The sequence below is a fragment of the Cetorhinus maximus genome, chromosome 20 (assembly GCF_964194155.1).
Source record: "Cetorhinus maximus chromosome 20, sCetMax3.hap1.1, whole genome shotgun sequence".
Classification (NCBI taxonomy): Eukaryota; Metazoa; Chordata; class Chondrichthyes; order Lamniformes; family Cetorhinidae; genus Cetorhinus; species Cetorhinus maximus.
The window spans coordinates 23,061,462-23,083,221 of NC_135898.1; the positions used below are offsets into that span (position 1 = coordinate 23,061,462).

Genomic DNA, 21,760 nt, shown 5'->3' on the forward strand with positions numbered 1-21,760 from the left:
ATGCTCCATCGTTGAATATATTTTTGGCTGAGACAGATAGATTTCTGATCAATCAGGGAATAAAGGGATACGGGGAGCGGGCGGGAAAGTGGAGTTGAGGCAGAAGATCAGCCAGGATCGTATTCAACGGCAGAGCAGGCTCGAGGGGCCGAGTGGTCTACTCCTGCTCCTATTTCTTTTGTTCTTATATGTTGAATGACGATTTAAAAATTCAGAGACATCTACAATTTTGAAAGTTCTTTTTTACAGTGCTGTCTTAGCAGCTGTTTGCTGACTGGTTGAAAGTGAAACTGTATTTATGTCACTAAATGTGCTTGTGTGTCTTTAAGACAAGCATGTGAATGTCAAATGTGCAATTGTGATGGCATTAGTCTATAAAGCAAGTTAGGATACCTTTGGAACTTCAGAGTGGAAGTTCAGTTTTGGACTACATATATATATATGTATATATAAGGACAGATAGCAGAGATGTAACATTTTGTACACATTTTAAAAATAAAATAGTCCAACCAATTTGCAGAATCAAGAATGACGATTTTCAACATTAACTATATTACAGTGACTGCAGAACGTTGAGGTACAGAGGGATCGTGGTGTCCTTGTACATGAATCACAAAAAATTAGCATGCAGGTACAGCGAGTAATTAGGAAGGCAAATGAAATGTTGGCTCTTATCACAGAGGGAAGTCTTGCTACAACTGTACAGGGCATTGGTGAGACCCCATCTAGAGTGCTGTGTACAGTTTTGGTCTCCTTATTTAAGGGAGGATATACTTGCTTTGGAGGCAGTTCAGAGAAGGTTTATCAGATTGATTCCTGGATGACGGGGTTGTTTTATGAGGAAAGGTTGAGCAGGTTGGGCCTATATTCATTAGAGTTTTGAAGAGTGAGAGATGATCTTATTGAAACATATAAGATTCTGAGGGGATTTGACAGAGTAGATGCTGAGAGGATGTTTTCCCTCGTTCGTGGGGGAAACTAGAACCAGGGGTCCTGTTGCAGAATAAGGGATCTTTCATTTAGGATGGAGATGAGGAGGAATTTCACCTCTCAGGGGGTTGTTAATCTTTGAAATTCTCTTCCCCAGAGAGCAGTGAAGGCTGGGTCTTTGAGTACACCAAGGCTGAGTTAGATTTTTGATCTACAAGGGACTTATATATTATGGGGGCAGGCAGGAAAGTGAAGTTAAGGCCCAATCAGATCAGCCATGATCTTATTGAATGGCAGAGCAGGCTCGAGGGGCCGAATGGCCTCCACTTGCTCTGATTTCTGATGTTCTCATGTGATATTTACTTTATTATGGACTCATAATTGACATATACAGTCACAATTTAATCTGGCCTACATTAGGAAATAGCCACTGTGACTGTATACTTATCAATCATTTGTTTGATCATGTTATTTTCTGCAAGCCTTTGTCTCACCACCGAGAGTACTCAGTCAGCACTGCCGTACATTTTGTTTAAATAGCCAGAAACCAGGAAAATAAATCATTGTTTAATCATCAATTAATTATTGACGTAAGATATGGCATCAGGACATTCTGTGAAGTGCTGGTGTTTGCTGAAGGATGCTCTGGTTCAAAAGCAATGCAAACCAGAATTATCCTGTCTGCAGATATTTGCCGAACTGAAGTTTGAGTGATTATAAGCTATTTAATGTCCAACTGTTAAAGGTGCCATTTTTCCGTTTAACAGCCACGTGCAGCGTACCAGTGGTGAGAGAAGCCATCCAATGTTGCAACAGCTCAGCAACCAGATATGAGTTACTTGACCTTCACTGCTGAGTGTGAACTATATTGCATTGTCACCTGCAAGTAGGCAAAAACAATTCAAGGGCCCAAGCTACAACACAAGAGCAAAATACTGCAGGGGCAGAATTTTACATTCACCGTGCGGGTGCATTCCCAACACGCCGGAACATAAAATGATGTCGGGCGTGCGTCCCGATGTCATCGCACACTCGCGCGATGTTTCATTTGGTGGGTGCGCGCCGGAGTCGGCTGCACTCCTGCCGATAATTGAAAGGCCTATTAAGACCTTTAACCAGATGATAACCTGAATTTTACCCTGCCTGTCCAATCTTACGGTTGACGGGCAGGCGAAAAGGCCAAGCGGCCTTTACGTTTTTCAGGAAACCTCATCCACGGGCGGGATGAGGTTTCCTGAAGCTATTACAAATTAAATTAAAAGTTTCATTTGAACTTAAAAACATGTCCCATCTCATGTGACACAGTCACATGAGGGGACATGTTTCATTGAATTTTTCTGCTCTTTATTAATTTTTCCAAAAAGCGCTTCAATCTCCCTGAGGCAGCTCTGTGCCTCGGGGAGATTGAAGCGCCCTTTTGCGCGCATGCGCAAACTGTGTGCTAGGCTCACCTCTCCCTCCTCCCCCCGCCCGCACAGATCGCTACTGCTCACAATCCGCGCAGGGCAAGCCTTAATTGGCCCATCCGCGTGAAATCGCGGTGAGGAGCCGATTGTGGGCGGCGGTCTGCTCTGTGACCGCCCCCGCTGAGCCTGCCCAACGAATGGAAAATCCTGGCCCAGATGTTGGAAATCTGAAATAGAAACTGGGCAGGTTAGGCAGCATCTGCGGAGATAGAAACTCGAGTTAATCTTTCAGGTCAGTGACTTTTCACTCAGACTGGGAGAGGTTAGAAATGTAATAGGTTTTAAGGAAGTGGGACGGGGCAGGGACAGAGTGGGAAAGAAACAAACGGGTAGGTCTGTGATAAGGTGAAAGACAGCGGAGAGATTAAATGACAAGAGTTTGGTGGGGCAGAGCCAAAGAGAGTGATAATGGGACAAGTAAATAAACAAAAAATGTGTCTAGAGGAGGTGTAAATCGCTGAATGATAAACGGCATTTACTCGAAGACAAACATGAGTAAAAATGAAATATGCAAAGGAAAACAAAACAAAATGGGGGCAGAGGTTATGATCTCAATTTGTTGAATCAATGCTGAATTCGTAAGGTTCAAGGAGCGTAATTGAAGGATGAGGTGCTGCTCCTCAAACATATGTAGAGCTTCATTGGAACAATGTGGCAGAGTGAGGACAGAGAGATCAGAGTTCTGGTACTGCGCAAATTTGACTGAGCTATTGAGAAAAACATGCTAACATGATTGAGCGTGAGCACATCAAAATACAACTACGTGGACCTTTTCCGCGTTCTATCTGCATCTATTAAGTTTATCAGAGAAAATACTTAGATTAATGTTATAAAACTGCTCCGATGGTGTGAAGCGAAAGAAATCTCATACCCATGAATTATGGGTTCAAAGATCACTGTTGACATGCCAAGCCATAGCCAACTCTGCCCGAGAAAGCACCATTGTAAGAGAGGGAGGAAAAAGACATGAAGAGGTGCACATCACTGAGTCTGTGGAATGCTATCCAACAGTCAACAACCAGAAATTAATTAGTCAAAGAGATTGCCTGGAGGTTAATATTTCAATTGCAGGATATTCCACAGAAGCACCTCTCACAATCTAGAATCACAGCATGGAAGAAGGCCATTCAGCCCATCATGTCCATGCTGGCTGACAAGTAGCCATCCAGCTTAATCCCACTTTCCAGCTCTTAACCTTGTAGATACGACGCTTCATGTGCACATCCACATGTTTTTAAATGTTGAGGGGTGCTGCTGCCACCACCCTTTGAGGCAGTGAGTTCCAGATCCCCACCACCCTCTGAGTAAAAAAAAATCTCGACGAGAAACCTCCTACCTCTTACCACTGAACCAAGGGGAATAGGGCCTTCCTATCCAGCTCGATAATGGGAAGGGTGACTTCAGTTAAGGGAGTCAGGAGTCACCAATTCAAGCAACCCCCATGTCCACACAACATGCTGAAGGCTCAGGGTCCCTGGAAGGATTTTTAATGCTTTGTGGAGGTGTTTTCCCCCATTGCACAATGTGAAGATGGCCTGGATTGACAGTAAGGGTTAAGTTCTATTGTCAGTTGTCTATATGCACACTCTTCTATGCATCACCTTGCCGGATATTCTCCCGAGTATTCTGATATTGTGAAGTGCGATTGATGAGTTGCACTGGAGGCCCTTTGCACTGAATCCTCCTCCCTACGTTCTACTTGATGTTAACTATAAAATAGTGAAGATAACTACTAATACTTTCTTAATTCATAAAATTTAGGATAATTTGCATTCCCCATTGCAATGCCTCTACCAATCAGAGTCCACTTGCTGACCAATCAGCACTCTCTTCTCATGCAGTATAAATTGTTGTTCAATTTACATTTGGTATTCTTGCAAATTGTCCTGATGAGTGCAAGACGAAAAACTTGTCTTTCTTCAGCAGGACCCAATTTACCTTTCCACTGAAAGCTTACTAAATAAAGTGGTTTTGTTGCGCCTGTGTCCCCTGCTCTTTTCATTCAATGCCAGAAAGCTGACTGCTATTTTGCTTTCTTTTTACTTTCTGAATTCTATGGAGACTGTGTTCTAAGTTTAGCATCTAGCTACTAATTTATTTATGTAGGAAGAAGATGTTTACCTGAGTTGAGTTCTTCTATTTGTAGTTGCTTAATGTCAACTGTTTAATGTAAGATGATCACTATTAATATTTAGATTGATTCAATGTTCTAAACTTCCTGTGTGGCAGCATCATAGTGAATGATGATGAATCACAACACTTCTGTTAATCATCAGCATTTCATATTGTGTATTTGTATAGGAAGATTTTTTTTTAACATCTTGAGGTTCAAAGGCAAGGCTGGTATTTATTGCCCATCCCTAATTGCCCCTGAGCAATTGGTGGGGAGCCACCTTCTTGAATGACCACAGTGCATCTGGTGCCAGTACAACCATGGTGCTTTTCTCTGTAGCAGTTTGTTACAACTGAGTGGCTTGCTCGACCATTTCAGAGAGCAGTTAAAGGTTAACCACATTGCTGTGGGTCTGGAGTCACATGTAGGCCAGGCCGGGTAAGGACGGCAGATTTCCCTCCCTAAAGGGCATTAGTGAACCAGATGAGTTTGGACGAAAATCTGGTAGTCTCATGGTCATTATTAATGAGACTACCATTTTATTCCAGATTTATGAATTCACTGAATTTAAATTCTCCCTGCGCTGTGGTGGGATTTGAACTCGCATCTCCGGAGCTTTACTGCAGTAACATTATCGCTATGCTCCCATCCCCTCAAATCATATAATAAGTTCTTTACTAAGAGAAGAAATTAAATACTGCTTCAATTGTTCTTTACACTGCACATGTCTGAATCACAAAAACAAGTTCTGAAAAATTGCAGTTTGGTTAATTTATTCTACTTATAACAATTACTTTAGGTGATGAATAATTCAGTATTCAGTAAAACACATTTCTGTGAATTAACTATAGAAAATACAATTTTGGAGTAATTACACCAAGAGCAGGGTGAATAACAAAATAATTACTCAACTGTAAATACCAAGCAAGCACTAAGATTCCCACTGAAAGATGATTCCGCCCACAAGTCTCATTGAGCCCTCATTAATTATGAAGATTACATTAGGGCCCCGTGAATCAGTTGAAACATTGGCCCGGATCTTCTGTGGAGCAGCAATCATCATCGGATTGCTGCCCTGCTCAAACTTTATCCCACCTCGATGCTGCTCTGCATTTCTTGCCAAGTCTTCCGAGACTCCGAGCTTTCCCAGAAAGGTGGAGCGCAGCATCCCTCGAAGAACTCCACTGGATTGCACTAAAAGGCCGGGAATGACACAACACGCCCCCTGTTTATGGCACGAGCTGCCGGATGGTAAGTTTAAATGTCCGGTGTGAATGTTAGTAACTGGTGAACGGATGAATGAGTGAATGGGTAGGGTGGGTGAGGTAAGTGGGTAGGTGGGTGAGGTGGCAGGTGGGTGAGATAGTAGTTGAGTGAGGTGGCAGGTGGGTGAGGTGACAAATGGGTAGAATGGCAGGTGAGTGAGGTGGCAGGTGGGTGAGGCGGCGGGTGGGTGAGGCGGCGGGTGGGTGAGGCGGCGGGTGGGTGAGGCGGCGGGTGGGTGAGGCGGCGGGTGGGTGAGGCGGCGGGTGGGTGAGGCGGCGGGTGGGTGAGGCGGCGGGTGGGTGAGGCGGCGGGTGGGTGAGGCGGCGGGTGGGTGAGGCGGCGGGTGGGTGAGATAGTAGCTGAGTGAGGCGGCGGGCGGGTGGGGCGGCGGGCGGGTGAGTGGGTAGACGGGTCATGTCAGGAGGGGTAGTCAGATGTTGTGGGGGGCTAGTCAGGTCTGTTCGGTTGAGGGGGGATTGCATGGTCGGGAGAGGCAATTGGGGATGTAAGAGAATCAGGTCGGAGGGAATGGATGGGAATTTGGGGAGGGGGGGGAATCAAGGATTTGGGTGGTCGGGGCAGGGGTGCATGGGGGTGTAATTGGAGGGGTGGTCAGGGAGGCTCAGGAGGTAGCCAGGGAGGGGTTCATGGGGTAGCTGGTGATTCGGGGGGTTTCAGTGTGAATGACTAGGGGTGGTCAGTTCTGCAGTTGTCCAGGAGTTAGACTAGGATTTTTCTCTTTAACATTTCCTGGATAACTACTCAGATAAGAAAGTTGGAACTATCCCATGTCTCCAACTGTAACTCGGGGTTGGAGACATTTGCGTAGCCTCCTATGGAGCAGGGGAATTGCCCATCAAAAGCTGAAACTTCCCAGGCAATCCCCACAAAGTGCATCACCACTTCTGTGGAGTCCCAACGCACATCTCGGGTCACACATCCAGTCTCCGACGATACGGAGACTGGAAGATCTAGGCCATTTGCAATTATTTAATTTGAATTGTTGTACAAAGAATGACTTACATTTCTATTGAGCATTATGTGACCAGAGGAGATCCCTAAATGCTGCACAGCCAATGAGGTACTTTTGGAATGCAGTCACTGTTGTAATGTAGGAAATGCAGCAGCCAGTTTGAGCACAGCAAGCTCCCACAGACAGCAATGTGAAAATGGCCAGTAATTTGGTTTTTGTGATGTTGATTGAGGGATAAATATTGGCTGGGACACTGGGGAGAACTCCCCTGCTCTCCTTCAGAATAGGGCCATAGGTTCTTTTACTTACCTGACAGAGCAGATGGGGCTTCGGTTTAATGTCTTATCCAAAAGACTGTGGCACTGCAGCACTCCCTCAGTATCATAATGGGAGAGTCAACCTGTATTTCTGTGCTCTGGAGTGGGACTTGAACCCACAATCTTCTGACTCAGAGATGAGAGTGCTGCACACTGAGGCATGGCTGATGTCAGAGCACAAATTACATAGACTCTCGCCCACTGACTTATCATCACATTTGGCTTAGGTTTTTTTTCTATTCATTCACGAGATGTGGGCATCGCTGGCTGGGCCAGCATTTATTGCCCATCCCTAGTTGCCCCTAGAGAAGGTGGTGGTGAGCTCCCTTCTTGAACCGCTGCAGTCCATGTGGTGTAGGTACACCTACAGCGCTGTTAGGGAGGGAGATCCAGGATTTTGACCCAGCAACAGTGAAGGAACAGTGATATAGTTCCAAAAGGTGCTGTCGAAGGAGCCTTGGTGAGCTGCTGCAGTGCATCTTGTAGATGGTACACACTGCTGCTACTGTGCGTCGGTGGTGGAGGGATTGAATGTTTAAAGTGGTGGATGGGGTGCCGATCAAGCATAAATCAAGGTAATCCTGAAAGCTAGCTGATAAAGGCTACAGCCCTTCAGAAGACCACCACAGTTCCACCATGATACCTGCTCCAAACATTAGAATACCAAGTAACTCTCAGTCACCAAGCACTGTAGGCAACATTTTACATATTCCCATTGTAGCCAGTTCACCTTCCACTTTAATGAGCAATGAGGCTACTTCTGGACAATTTATTACAAGTCAGAAAGGATTTAAACTGTCGCTTTAAAATAGTTTGTGCAGTTTTGGCCCTGGACTGCCAAAAGCACAATGGGGTATCAGAGCAAATTTAGAGAAAAGCATCAAGGAAGTTCCAGAATTTCTGGCTTTGTCTTCTGGAATGAGGAGATTGTCCTATGAGGAGAGACTGAGTAGGCTAGGCCTATATTCCCAGGAGTTTAGAAGAATGAGAGGTGAGCTCATATATGAAACATATAAAATTTTGAAGGGGTGTTTGACAAGGTAGACACTGAGAGGTCGGTTCCCCTGGCTGGGGAAATCTAGAACACGGGGACACAGCCTCAGGGTAAGGGGTCGGCTATTTTGGACTGAGATGAGGGAAACTTCTTCACTCCAGAGGGTTGTGAATCTTTGGAATACCCTGCCCCAGAGAGCTGTGGAGGCTCGGTTGTTGATCAAGACAGAAGTCAATAGATTTTTGGGTGTTAAAAGAAATGGGAATACTGCAGAAAGGTTGAGTTCATGTGCAAGATCACCTGTGATCTTACTGAATGGTGGATAGGTTCAAGGGGCCAAATGGCCTACTTCAGCTATTTCTTATGTTCTCATGTCATGAACAAGAGAACAGTCTCTAATGTGACCAGAGTTATGGAAACTAGAAGCACATTATTTAACTTGGTGTTGTTGCATCATTAGAACACATGAATATGCAAGAACAAGTTTCAACTGAGATTAAACATTCTTTATTTCCCAGAATTTTGTGTACAGATGGAACAGACCTGACAAAAATTGAACTACAGTTCTGATTTTACTTGCCCCCACCGGGCATGATTTCGGTTGCGGGGTTGTGGGTGGGGGTTGGGCATGTAAAATAGGGCAGGTGCCAACCCCACCGCCTTCCTGCCCACCCTGAAGCTCAGCCCCATAACACGGTAGGTGGGCGGGTGCCAAAATCGGTCTTGTTAACAAGCCAGTTGACCCCAATAATACTCTGCCGACGCCATAATACGATTGGCATGAGCAGTCAGGCGGGAGTGAGCAGGCTGTTATTTTTTCAAAAACTTTTTGAAAGGGCAGAACGGTGGGGGTAATATCTTTGGGGGTGCCCCTTGTGCACTGGGGAACATCCCTCCCCCCCCCCCCCCCCCCCCACCAAAAGATACTGCCCCCTTTCTTCCTACCCACCAGCTCGCCAAATGCCACTAAACCCCTCGCCCCTTCCTAAATTGTCCAAACCCTCTCCGCCCAATACCATGGACTTACCTCGCTCCAGGATCCACTGCGCCACCTGCTTGGGCCTGCTTCCATTGGCTGGCAGCTCCCAAGGGCGGGATCAGGCGGGACTTCCTCCCCAGTGAGGGGAAGTGGTCCCACTAGCAGGATATTTAGCCCATCCGCAGCGTGTAATGGCTGTTTCTCCCCCCACCCCCTCCCAACCTGTAATATGCAGCCCACTATTTTTGACTAAATTCCTTTAAAAATGAACTTAATAACTACTGGTAGACGATTAAGAAGAGGATTGAAGGTTTTAAGCATAAGTAGACAGCAATGGACAAATACTGGTGAGCAGAATAGTTCTAGCCTTTCTAGGACACAAAGTGTCATCTGTGAAGTGCAATTTGTCAGTGTTGCAACATTCATTTCATTTTCATTAATGTTCAGAATTTTGATCGATTCACCTTTGCCGTGGGGATTTTATAAAGCCCTAATATCTTATAGGTTCTAACTCCTACATTCCAGGGTGGCAACAACATGAAAGACATGACTTTCAAAACGTGCAACCAAATATATGGGTTGCATATAGACAAAGACATTGAAAACTAGATGAAGCGGGCACCCAGTAGAGCGCATGCCTCTGCCACACTTTTTGTTAACTCAGTGTTATTGCAGTTACGCAGCTCTTCCTTACGGCTTGTCCCTGCCTGATCGATACCCTGTAACTGCGAAACTGAAAGAAGAAATCTTTTTAATAAGAGCGCCTCTCTCACTGAGGGAGGCTTCAGGCCAATCCATGTCCAACAACCTGCTGTGAAAACTCTGCTCACATTTTGACAGCTGTGACAAATGGCACCACAGCAGCTGGGACAATCCACCGCATTCGAAAACAATCAACAACATTCTAAACCAGACAACCCACAAGATTCTGAAAAAATAAGTAATTTGCCCAATCTCCCAATGTTAAAGGATCCTTTAAAAAAACTCCCAGATCCTGATCTGCATCTCAGCCAAAAATGGATCAGTTCTTCCTTGGGCCATACTTTGTACCAAGTTTCGTTGAAATCCATCTATCAATTTTTGAGATATATAGTTTATGGACAAACATCAATAAACAGAGGCAAAAACATTACCTCCGCCCATCTTCAAAGGCAGGGGCAAAAATGTCACAGCATTTCTATGGCAATGGACGTTCGTGGTTCGAATTGTGAAAGGATAAAATGTGAGAGCTTGTTTGCTTTGCGATGAAGGAGGAAGGGGAGCATAAACTAATGCTCAGCACTTAAGTAAAAAAAGGGGGAATATATATTCTCACAGGGTCATTAGAGTGTGGAATGCTTTATCACAGAAAGGGAAGGGGGTGGATATTTGAAAGAATATAAATGGATAAGGAAATAGAGCTTTAGTAGGTAACAGCTAGCACCGATAGCATGGGCTGAATGGCCTCTTGCTGTGCCACAGTTTTGACGGTGAAAGGGGAACTGTGGCCAAGACTTTCTTTGTGAATCGGAAGCCCTTTGATTTGCGAGTGCAAACTAGAGGGCAGCAGTGAGCAGCCTGTTCAAGGGTTTGAAATGTCTCCGGTCCTTTGGTTTAACTCTTGCTCCCTGTCTTCTTGCTTTCAGCTACCCTGGTGGCCCGAACGGCTCTGGTGGAATCGGCATCCCGTCACATTCCAGGCCCCCGACGCATTTCACCCAGCCCGCTGCTGCAGCGGCCGCCGCTGCGGTTGCTGCCGCTGCAGCCACGGCAACCGCCACTGCCACGGCAACCGTAGCTGCCCTGCAGGAGAAGCAAAACCAGGAGATGAGTCAGTACGGACCGGTAAGGAGTCACCTTCAATTTTTGAATGGCTGCGGTACACCGACCGGACAATATGGGGAGGTCAATTTAGGCAATGGACCACTACATAATAACACCTTTAATGTAATGTGACATCCCAAGGCTACACAGGAGCATTATAAAACGGTACTGGATGAAACCGAGCCACAGAAGGGTATGTTAGGTCAGATGACCAAAAGAGGTAGGTTTTAAGGGGCAGCTTGAAGGAAGGAAATGAGGGAGAGAGGGCGGAGAGGTGTACGGAGGGAATTACAGAGCTAGGGGCCCAGGCAGCTGTAGGCCCAGCAATGGCAGAGATTAAAATCAGTGATGCTCAAGAGGCTAGAATTAGTGGAGCGCAGTTACCTCGGAGAATTTGTGTTCGGAGGGGATTACAAAGATTGGGAGGGGGTGAGGCCATGGATGGATTTGAAAACAAGGGTGAGAATTTTAAAATCAAGATGTTGCTTGACCAGGAGCTAGTGTGGGTCAGTGAGCACAGGGGATGATGGGGCCCATGGTGGATACTGGGTGAGTGGCTGTGGAGGTGGGTGGCACGGGTGGTATGTGGGGGTATAGAGCGTGGATAGGGGCATGAATTTGTATTGACTTGGCATGGAGGTATAAAGGCCCATGGATGGGTGGGGGTGGGGGATGGTGGGGGAATGAGGGAGTCTGACGGTTAGAGGGCCTAACAGCTTCTAAAACCCAGAGAACTGAGGCGGGCCTACTAACCAGCCCACCTCGGCACAGCTTCCAGGGTGGACTCCATCCTGACAACGACCCCCACCCACCGCTTCTGCCCCCCCTGAGAAAAATGGCTTCAGTCTTCCCAATATTTAATTGGAGGAAACTTCTACCCATCCAGTACTGGATGTCAGATGAGCATTCTGACAATTGAGCAACATTGGAGGAGGAGAGAGTGAGGTGGAGCTGGGTATTGTCAGGGTACATTATTCAATGGGAAGTGTTGCTTCTACTTATATATGGAATCATCTCTACATTTTAAAATCCCTCCATATCCATTTGCCATTATACTTTTATCCTTTGATTTCGTCCAACATTACATCCTCCACGATACTGATTTCTTCATGCTTTCCACTCCCAGCATTAGTGGCTGCTTGTCTCTACAACTTCATCTCTGGGCTTCTCTTTGCCTTGTCACCTCCCTCTGTGTCCAAACCCTCCCCAAAACTCTTTATCCCGTGTACCCACTCCAAACTCACTTGCTCCTTTTTAACTGACCCATTCGGAACTTGGATTGGAGTTATCAGTTGCATGTTTGAAATTGCCAAACTGAATGGCCTAGTGGATGGAGTGGACTGAAATTATATACTTTTTTAAAAAATCCGCTAATCGTCTTACCTCTTCAGGTAGCTAGTAAGAATCAGCACACCCAGGCTATCGGGTGCTCAAATCTGTCTTGCCCAACAGGCACAGGCACTTCCAGCAGGGGTCACTATAAAACCACCAGGGTTATCAGGGACCTTATCCAATTCCCCTTTCTGTAACATTAAGGGGCTGGTAGCTCATTTGTGCCACCTCATTTGGAGTCCTCATTGAGGCCCTCCTGCTCAGAGCATGCTCCCTCCACAATGGTGGCCATCTTGATGAAGGCGTTTTCTAATTTAAGTTTAAAAAGCTGGCGAGAGGTGGAAATGCCCCCCCACCCCCTCTCTCTCTTACCTGAACTGCAGCCTGCTACTGCTTCTGAGCTAGAAGGCCTCCTATTGGCCCTCCAGCTTACAGAGACCGCCCTCTGGCCATAACTTGGCCAATTTGGGGAAATCACTGCCAGTTGACTGTTCCCCAGACAATGGCGGGGGCTGTGACCCCCATTTGAACCTGGTGTTGGATTCCCAACCCAAAATCTAAAATACTGTCCTCACTAACGAACTGGGACACTTCTGATGTGGATGGTGTGAGACCGCTCTGCTTTAAATCCCAGGCCTTCAGCACTGTGTGGGATTTAATTAATGTACTTCAGTTTGCCGGGAAATAACTCTCTTCCTGTCTTCTTTAAAATAAATCAGTGACACTTTGTTTTTTTAGTGTAAGTTTTGACACATTTTGCTGTTTCTTCTCAAAATGATTTCTCAACAGTGATAGTGTCTTCACTCTTAGCTAGAGATGTCACATCCACCAACAGGGACTGTGAGGAGTCTGCTGGGTTCTAAGTGAATTCACTGCATAAAGACAAGTGGGGGATTAATTGGGAGAGACGGAGGCAGCCCAGTGCTAAGGGAATGGAATTATGCAACAACAACAATTTGTATTTTTATAGCACCTTTTAGGGGGTAATAGAGCACCATTTGGGGGGGTGGGGGGGGATAACTTTAGAGGAAGTTTGGCCAGGTGGGCTAGTGGAAGGGAGAGAGGTGGCAGAAGCTGCTGATTGGATGATCTCGATCTCAGTGACAAAGAAGCTCATGAGCTCCTTGTACTTGTTGGAAATAAGGGTGAATGGAGCAGGGGAGAGGGGTTTAAGGAGCAGTTTGCAGTAGAGAAAAGAAACCTGCATTCCAGGATGATTCTGGCATAGTGAGCAGTTTCAGCAGAAGGTGCTTTATGTGGTCCAGCCAGATCTGGTGGTGAACGGCTAAAAGTTGCCCACCATATCCCTTCAAGTCTGCGCCCCTTGGACTTACGGATGTTTAGATGAGGGCCATACCAGGGGTGGGGGGGGACAGCCAGGGTGAGAGAGAGTAATGGCTTTCTCTGGGACATGGGTATCAAAGGTGGAGCTGGACGTAGGGTTGAGTAAATGAGTAGCTGCAGAAGTGTTGTGGCAAATGGAGGACCAAAGGCTATGTGGTTGGGATGTTGAAAGTGCATTTGTGAGTGAATTTGGGAATAGTTTTTTTCCCAGGGGTGGACACTGAAGGAGGGGAGAATGGTTGGGAGGAGGAAGGAGCTTGGGGGTGGACAGCGATACAAGGAAGTGATGAGAGATGGCTTTATACACTATGAGAAGGATGCACGATCCTTCTAAGGAAGTTAAGGATGGTATCAAATAGAAGGAACATGTGTACAATGCTGCAAAGATTAGTGGTAGGTCAGAAGATTGGGAAAATTTTAGCAAAGGAAGACTTAAAAAAAGTAGAGAGGGAGAAAATGGAGTTTGAGAGGAAAACTAGCAAGTAATATTAAAAAAAACAGTAAAAACTTTTAGACAGGTATAAAAAGGAAAAGAGTGGCAAAAGCAAGCACCTTAGAGGGTGAGACTGGGGAATTAATAATAGGAAACATGGAAATGGCAGAGACTTTGAACATGTATTTTGTGTCTGTCTTCACAGTGGAAGACATGAAAAGCATCTCCAGAATAGTAGGAATCAAGAGGCAAAAAGAAGAGAGATACCTAAAACAATCATAATCACTAGAGAAAAAGTACTAGAAAAACTAATGGGATTAAAGGCTGACAATTGCCTGGAGCTGATGACTTGCATCCTAGGGTCTTAAAGGAAGTGGCTGCAGAGATAATGAATGCATTGCTCATAATCTTCCAAAACTCCCAAGATTCTGGAATGGTCCCAGCGGTTTGGAAAACTGCAAACGTAACACCACTATTTAGGAAAGGAGGGAGATAAAAAGCAGGAAGCTATAGGCCAGTTGGTCTAACATCTGTCATGGGAGAAATACTAAAATTCATTATTAAAGAGGTAGTGAGAGGACATCTAGAAAATCATAAGGCAGGTTCTATCGAGGCACTCATAAGAGCATTAGATGATTATTTAAATAGAAACAATGTGCAGGGGTATGGGGAAAAGGCAGGACAATGGCACCAGGTCATAATGCACATTTGGAGAGCCATTGCAGACACGATGGGCCAAATGGCCTCCTTCTGTGCCATTAAAATTCTGTGATCTGTGACTGACAAGATGGCAGTGGTGAGACCATGTGAGATGACAAGGTCAAAGGGGTGGCCGTGAATACGGGTGAGGGAGTTTACATGGACGGAGAGATTTAGGGAGGGGATAAGAGGACAGTAAGCGCAGAGGAGAGAGAAGATGATGGAGTTGAGATGGAGGTTGAAATCACCAAAAACGAGAAGTCACTCAGTGGGAAGCTATGGGAGGAAAAGCAGTGAAGATATCCCAGTGAGAACATTTTTACGGTATTTGGGTGGACTGTAGAGAACAAGGATTGTAAATGAGAGGTGAGGGGGTGGAATCAGATGAGATGCTCAGAGGAGGAGAAAGTGCCAGAGGAGTAGGGGACAAGCTAAGATGTGGTTTGAAGGTAAGAGACAGACCAGCACTGTGACAGTCTGGGTGGGGACAAGTGGTGAGAGGTATAGTCAAACTAAGAGGCTTCATTTAGCGGGGAGGTGTCATCTCCCTTTAGACAGGTTTCCACTAAGGCCACGATGTTGATGCAACAATCCACAATCAGGCCATGGGTGCTCAAGGCCTTGTTTGTAAGTGAAAGGACATTCTGGAGGGAGGTGTAGAGAAAGGCGGCAGAGTCCACAGGGTCAGCATTGGGAAAGAGGTTGGCAAGACCAGTCCCCAGTGGGTATGCTGGGCAGGAAGATTGACGGAAGAGTAGAATGGGGGCAGTTGGGATTGCTGCTTGTAAGGAGATTGGGATGAACAATGGGCCCTTCGGAGGATGCCAGGAGAGGCAGAGAGGGAAGCTGTAGGCTTATCTAATAGAGAGTCAGGTCTGGGACAGCAGGTAGAGCAGCAAGGTAGAGGAGTACTGAAGGGTTGGGGCAGGGCTTTGGGAGGGCAGAGTACCTGGGAGAGGAGAGTTGAACGGAGGCATGATGACAGGAGAGAGGGATCTAGGAGAGGTAAAGAGAAACAAATCAAAAAATACGGAGAGAAAAATCTGGCAATAGGAGTGATGGGCTGTGGGCTGGAGAGGTATCTAAATTGTGCATGTGAATGGACGCAGGGGTAACTCACTGTGCAATATGTGCAAGGGCAGCCATTTTAATCCGGTATCATCAACCTGTGTTAGAACATCAAATATCACTGTAGTTTTGTCTATGAATATCTACTTCGATACAGCGCATTACATCTCAGCACTTTCTACGTGATTATCTTTTGAAGGACAATGACAGGTTGTTACCCGAATAACACTGTGACCCCTCAGACAATAAGAGATGAACGATTAAGCTTCATTTGTTTTATTTGATGGAGGGATTAATGTTGATCAGGATAGCTCCCCTGCTCACCAAGTAGTGCCATGGAATCTTTAACATCTCCGCGCTCCCCCCGCTCTCTCAAGCTAACTGAACCTGGGTTTAACATTTGACATAAAGGACAATGCTTCTGACCACTCAGCACTCCCTCGGAATCATAGTATCAGCCTAGATTGTGTGCTCAAGTCTCGAAGCGTGACTTGGAACCCCATTTTTTTGATCTCGAGGTAAGATTGGTAGGTGTTGGGCCAAACTCAAATGGGGGGGCCAGGCAGGACAAAATATTTTCTGATGAAAAGTCACCAATCTGAAACGTTAACTCTATTTCTCTCCACAGATGCTGCCCATAACCTGCTGTCTATTTGTAGCATTTTCTGTTTTTAATGTCAGAGCGACATATTTCTTTTGGAATGCCTGTCGGGCTAGATTCCATCCATGCTGCGCAAGTGCAGTGCCTCAGTGTAACTCATGTGTGACTGTCGGTCGATTATGGGACTCAAATTCGAGTTTGTAACTAGCACCATAACTATGACGCTGTCCCGTTCTGGGCACCACATTTCAGGAAGGATGTGAATTCTTCAAAGAGAGTGAAGGATTACATAGAGGTGCTCAAAATCATGAGGGGTCTGGACAGAGTAGTTGGGGATTGGCTGTTCCCATTGGCAGAAGGATGGAGAGCAAGAGGACACCGAATTAAAGTGATTGGCAAAATAACCAGAGAAAACATGAGGAAAAACGTTTTTACACAGTGAGTGGTTAGGATGCTGGACTGAGAGTATGGTGGGTTCAGTCGAGGCTTTCAAAAGGGAATTGGACCATTATCTAAAGAGAAAAGATTTGTAGGGCTATGGGGGAAAGAGGGGGGGTGGGTGGGACTAGCTGAGATGCTCTTCCAGAGAGCCAGCTTGGACATGACAGGCTGAATGGCCTCCTTTTGTGCTGTAACTATTTCCTGATCCAAATAATCCCATCAATTTGCATCAAACAGCAATTCCTCCTTCTGCAATTTGCTCACATCTCCTGTGGCCTCTGATGTCTTATCCGTGTGGATTGTTCCTCATCTGTGAGTCCAGGAAGTGAGTGCCTGTATGCTCTGGGGCTGCAAGAGGAAAAATTGGTTTCCTCCACCCAGAGTCAGAAGCAAGCACTTGCAATAAACATCAGGAGCAGGAAACACAGATGATTCTCCTGGCCCAGGAATTTTTTAAAAATTCTTTCACTGGATGTGGGTGTTTATTACCCATCCCTATTTGTCCTGGAGAAGGTGGTGATGAGCCGCCGCCTTCTGAGGCTGATTCTAGTAATCCTGCTCCTGCCTCATTGCAGGTGAGTTAATCCAATAGAGACAAAGGGTTAAAGCTGGAACCCTCCTCGTTTGTATGGCTTAGTTGGTCTAGACGTTAGAGTTCGTGAATTCTAGCGAAACGCTTCATACGATTTTGCTTTTTAATCCCGCTTTTTTTTTTCCTTTTCCAGATAAGCGCAGCCCAGCCCTACAACAACCAGTACATGACTCACTCAGGCCCTCGAGGCCCACCCCAGATGTCCACTGGAATGGCCACAGGAGGAATGGCTGGCGCAATGGGGCCATCGGGTATATCACACATGTCCATGAACCACTCGAGGCCTCCCGGCATCAATGCCATGTTCAGCGCGCAAAGCCAGCGAATGCCACAGCATGGGTACTTGGGATCCCGTCCAGCACAGCAGATACCTGGACAAGGAGTAAAGAGGCCATTTGGCAGTGAGGTAAGCTTGTTGAATCATTCTTAACCTTCTATACCTGTTGGTGCTACTCCCAGAATCAGTAAATGTATACATCCTTAGCGCTCTCCTTTGTATATTTGAACATTGCTGAAGAGAGCGACATGTTGCCTAAGCTTTTTCATCTTGCACTTAGCAGGACAAATGCAAGAATGCCAAATTTCAAACAATTGAGCAGCGTCATGTCTGAACTCCCGAAGTGAGGTGAGAGTGACTGCCCTTGACATCAAGGCAGCATTTGACCGAGTGTGGCATCAAGGAGCCCTAGCAAAACTAGAGTCAACAGGAATCAGGGGAAAACTCTCTGCTCGTTGGAGTAATACCCAGCACAAAGGAAGATGGTTGTGGTTGTTGGAGGTCAGTCATCTCCGCTCCAGGACATCACTGCAGGAATTCCTCAGGGTAGTATCCTAGGCCCAACCATCTTCAGCTGCTTCATCAATGACCTTCCCTCTATCTTAAGGTCAGAAGTGGGGATGTTCGCTGATGATTGCACAATGTTCAGCACCATTCGCGACTCCTCAGATACTGAGCAGTCCATGTCCAAATGCAACAAGACCTGGACAGTATCCAGGCTTGGGCTGACAAATGGCAAGTAACATTCATGCCACTCAAGTGCCAGGCAATGACCATCTCCAACAAGAGAGAAACCAACCATCTTCCCTTGATATTCAATGGCATTACCATTGCTGAATTCCCCCTCTGTCAACATCCTGGGGGTTACCATTGACCAGAAACTGAACTGGACTATCCATATAAATACTGTGGCTATAAGAGAAATTTAGAGGCTAGCAATTCTGCAGCAAGTAACTCACCTCCTGACTCCCCAGAGCCTGCCCACCATTTACAAGGCACAAGTCAGGAGTGTGATGGAATACTCTCCACTGCCTGGATGACTGCAGCTCCAACAACACTCAAGAAGCTTGACACCATCCAGGATAAAGCAGCCTGCTTGATTGGCACCCCTTCCACAAATATTCACACCCTCCACCACCGACACACAGTAGCAGCAGTGGGTGTGTACCATCTACAGGATGCATTGCAGAAACTCACCAAGGCTCCTTAGGCAGCACCTTCCAAACCCATGACTGCTACCACCTAGAAGGACAAGGGCAGCAGATAGATGGGAACACCACCACCTGGAAGTTCTCCTCCAAGATACACACCATCCTGACTTGGAAATATATCCCGTTCCTTCACTGTCGCTGGGTGAAAATCCTGGAACTCCCTCCCTAACAGCACTGTGGATGTACCTACACCACATAGACTGCAGCGGTTCAAGAAGACGGCTTACCACCACCTTCTCAAGGGCAATTAGGGATGGGCAAAAAATGCTGGCCTAGCCAGTGACGCCCACATCCCATGAACAAATAAAGAAAAATCTCAGTGCCAGTGCGATCCCAGGTATGTAGGCTGTACATCCCAATGATTGGCTATTCCTTCAGTTGTTTGTAATAGGCAGAGTACAGACTGTACTCAACCAGCCCATGCTTACAAAACCCAAACAAAACATCTACTGTTAGATGTGATTCCACAATTGGGCAGCACTTGATGAACAATCCTGAGTGCACGAATAGCTACACAGCCGATTTAAGATAATCAGTCGAGCTCATAATGTGGCTCACTTATACCTGCTAGAAGCAACATACATTTATACGAAGGGACCTGTTCTCAAACAAAAGGAATATGTTCAAGCCTTTCGCTTTTTTCAAATTACCCAGGAGCTTAGGGAGCCCATAGTTTCCTGTTGCTTTCTCCATGGCAACACCTTGGCCAACCAGCGTTGACCTGCCAACCAATCAGCACCCTTTTCTTCTGTAGTATAAATTGTTGTGATCATTTGAAATTTGGCATTCTTGTGTTTGTCCTGAGTGCAAGATGGAAAGCTTCAGCAACATCTGTCTCTTTTCAGTACTGTACATTCAAGTACTGTACTACCAAGCGATTCTTTGTATATTTATTTTCAAATTGTGATTTCCGCTTTCTCTGATCTTAGCTGAACCTATGCACCACTTGCAAGTGGCTGGCAACTTGTTACCAGGCCTTTCCTCCAAGAAACCAATGCTAGGAAATGGTTGTTGTTTTGTTTTTTATTCATTCATGGGATGTGGGCGTCAATAGCAAGGCCAGCATTCATTGCCCATCTCTACACAACTGTGCTAGGCCATTACAGAGGGCAGTTAAGGGGTAAACCACATTGCTGTAGGTCTGGAGTCATTTGTAGGCCAGACCAGGTAAGCACAGCAGATTTCTTTCCCTAAAGGATATTTGTGAATCAGATGGGTTTTTACAACAATATGGTAGCTTGAGCTCACCATTACTGAGACTAGCTTTTTATTCCAGCTTTATTTAATTACCAAATTTAAATTTCCCGACTTCCATGATGCAATTTGAATTTACGTCCATATGTAACCACTATGTCGCTTTTCCTCTGTACATTGCCCCTTTGTTGAAGTGGCTATTCCTATTCACTAGTTCCCTATTCACAAGTACAGCACAACTGAGATCAGTGATAATTTAGCATATGAAAGAAAGACGCATTTATGAAGCACTTCTCACAACCGCCAGACATCTCAAAGTGCTTTACAGCAGTGAAGTAATCCCTTTTGTAATGTAGGAAACACAACAGCTGGTTTGTACACAGCAAGCTACCACAAACAGCAATGTGATAATGACCAGGTATTCTGTTTTCTTTTGTGATGTTGATTTGAAGGATATATATTGACCAGGACACCAGGGAGAACCCCCCTGCCCTTCTTCAAAATAGTGACATGGGATCTCTTAGATCCACCTGTGCAAGCAGACAGGACCTTGGTTTAACATCTCATTTGGAAGACAGCTACTCCAACAGTGCTGTACTCCCTCAGTACTGCACTGGAGTGTCAGCCTTGATTTTTGTGCTCAAGACCTAGAGTGGGACTTGAACCTGGAACTTTATGAATCCAAGAGCAGAATGCTGGCCAGAGCACTATGCAGGATCATCTACATCTCGCTGCATTCTGCCGCCAAATCATGTACATGCCCACAGCTGAATTAAGATTCTATCCTCATTAAAGCTGCAGTAATGACTATGGCAACCTTGTCCTGCAACAGATAATGTGAAAAGCTACTTATGCTTATTTGCCTGAGTGGCAAATACCTAATGCACTCGTGCCAAATTTCTCACAGTGCTGTTTTAAAAGACCACTTGTACAATTGGGTCGCCCATTGTCATTTCCGGGTCACTTACTTTTCTTGTGTCCAACAGGAAAAGGCTGCTTCCCTCAGCAGAAACAGCCAACTCCCTTTGTTGTTTAGTCATAATTTGAGCAGCATCACTCTAACCGTCTGAGACCTGGTATCAACATGGTGGTGCAGCTCTGTGGAGCTCCAGCATTCTACGATAGGCTGGGTGGTCTGATGTGATTTATATGGTGATTTCTGAATGTGTCAGGGGAGTTGCAAATTAGAGCCGACGCACTTGCCCAGAGGGAGAAAATTTCCCTCATTGTCTTAGTTCGCAAATGAAGAACAGTCATACTGCAGCTGTCCAGCAACTCTACCAAAGCAATTAATCAAGTGATTTCAAAAAAAAAGTCTTCCATTTATATAGCATCTTTCGCGGCCACCTGACATCCCAAAGTGCTTTACAGCCAATGAAGTGCTTTGGAAGTGTAGTCACTGTTGTAATGCAGGAAACACTGGAGCTTTGCGCATAGCAAGCTCCCACGAACATAAATCTGTTGATAACCAGATAATCTGCTTCTTGTGATTTTTGGTTGTGGGATACACATTGGCTGTTGATACTAAGGAGAACTCCACTGCTCTCCTTCGATGTAGGGATCTGTTATGTCCGCCTTAGAGGCCAGTTGGGCCTTGGTATCAGCATCTCATACAAAGCTGGCTGCTCTGACAATGCAGCGCCCCCTGAGTACTGTACTGGAGTGTCAGCCATGATCGTTGCACTCAATGCTCTGGGGCGGGACTGGAACCTACAACCCTCCGTCTC

At 45.9% G+C, this 21,760-nt stretch overlaps 1 protein-coding gene across 4 annotated transcripts in view; it reads left to right on the plus strand.

The window, feature by feature from the left end:
• LOC144694965 (zinc finger MIZ domain-containing protein 1-like) overlaps positions 1 to 21,760 on the plus strand; it is a 183,393-nt gene that overhangs the window by 108,941 nt on the left and 52,692 nt on the right. For all 4 annotated transcript variants that reach the window (XM_078565781.1, XM_078565784.1, XM_078565785.1 and 1 more), the window contains 2 exons: positions 10,664 to 10,862; positions 17,485 to 17,757. In XM_078565781.1, coding sequence (XP_078421907.1) covers positions 10,664 to 10,862; positions 17,485 to 17,757 — 472 coding nt within the window. The remainder of the gene's footprint in view (positions 1 to 10,663; positions 10,863 to 17,484; positions 17,758 to 21,760) is intronic.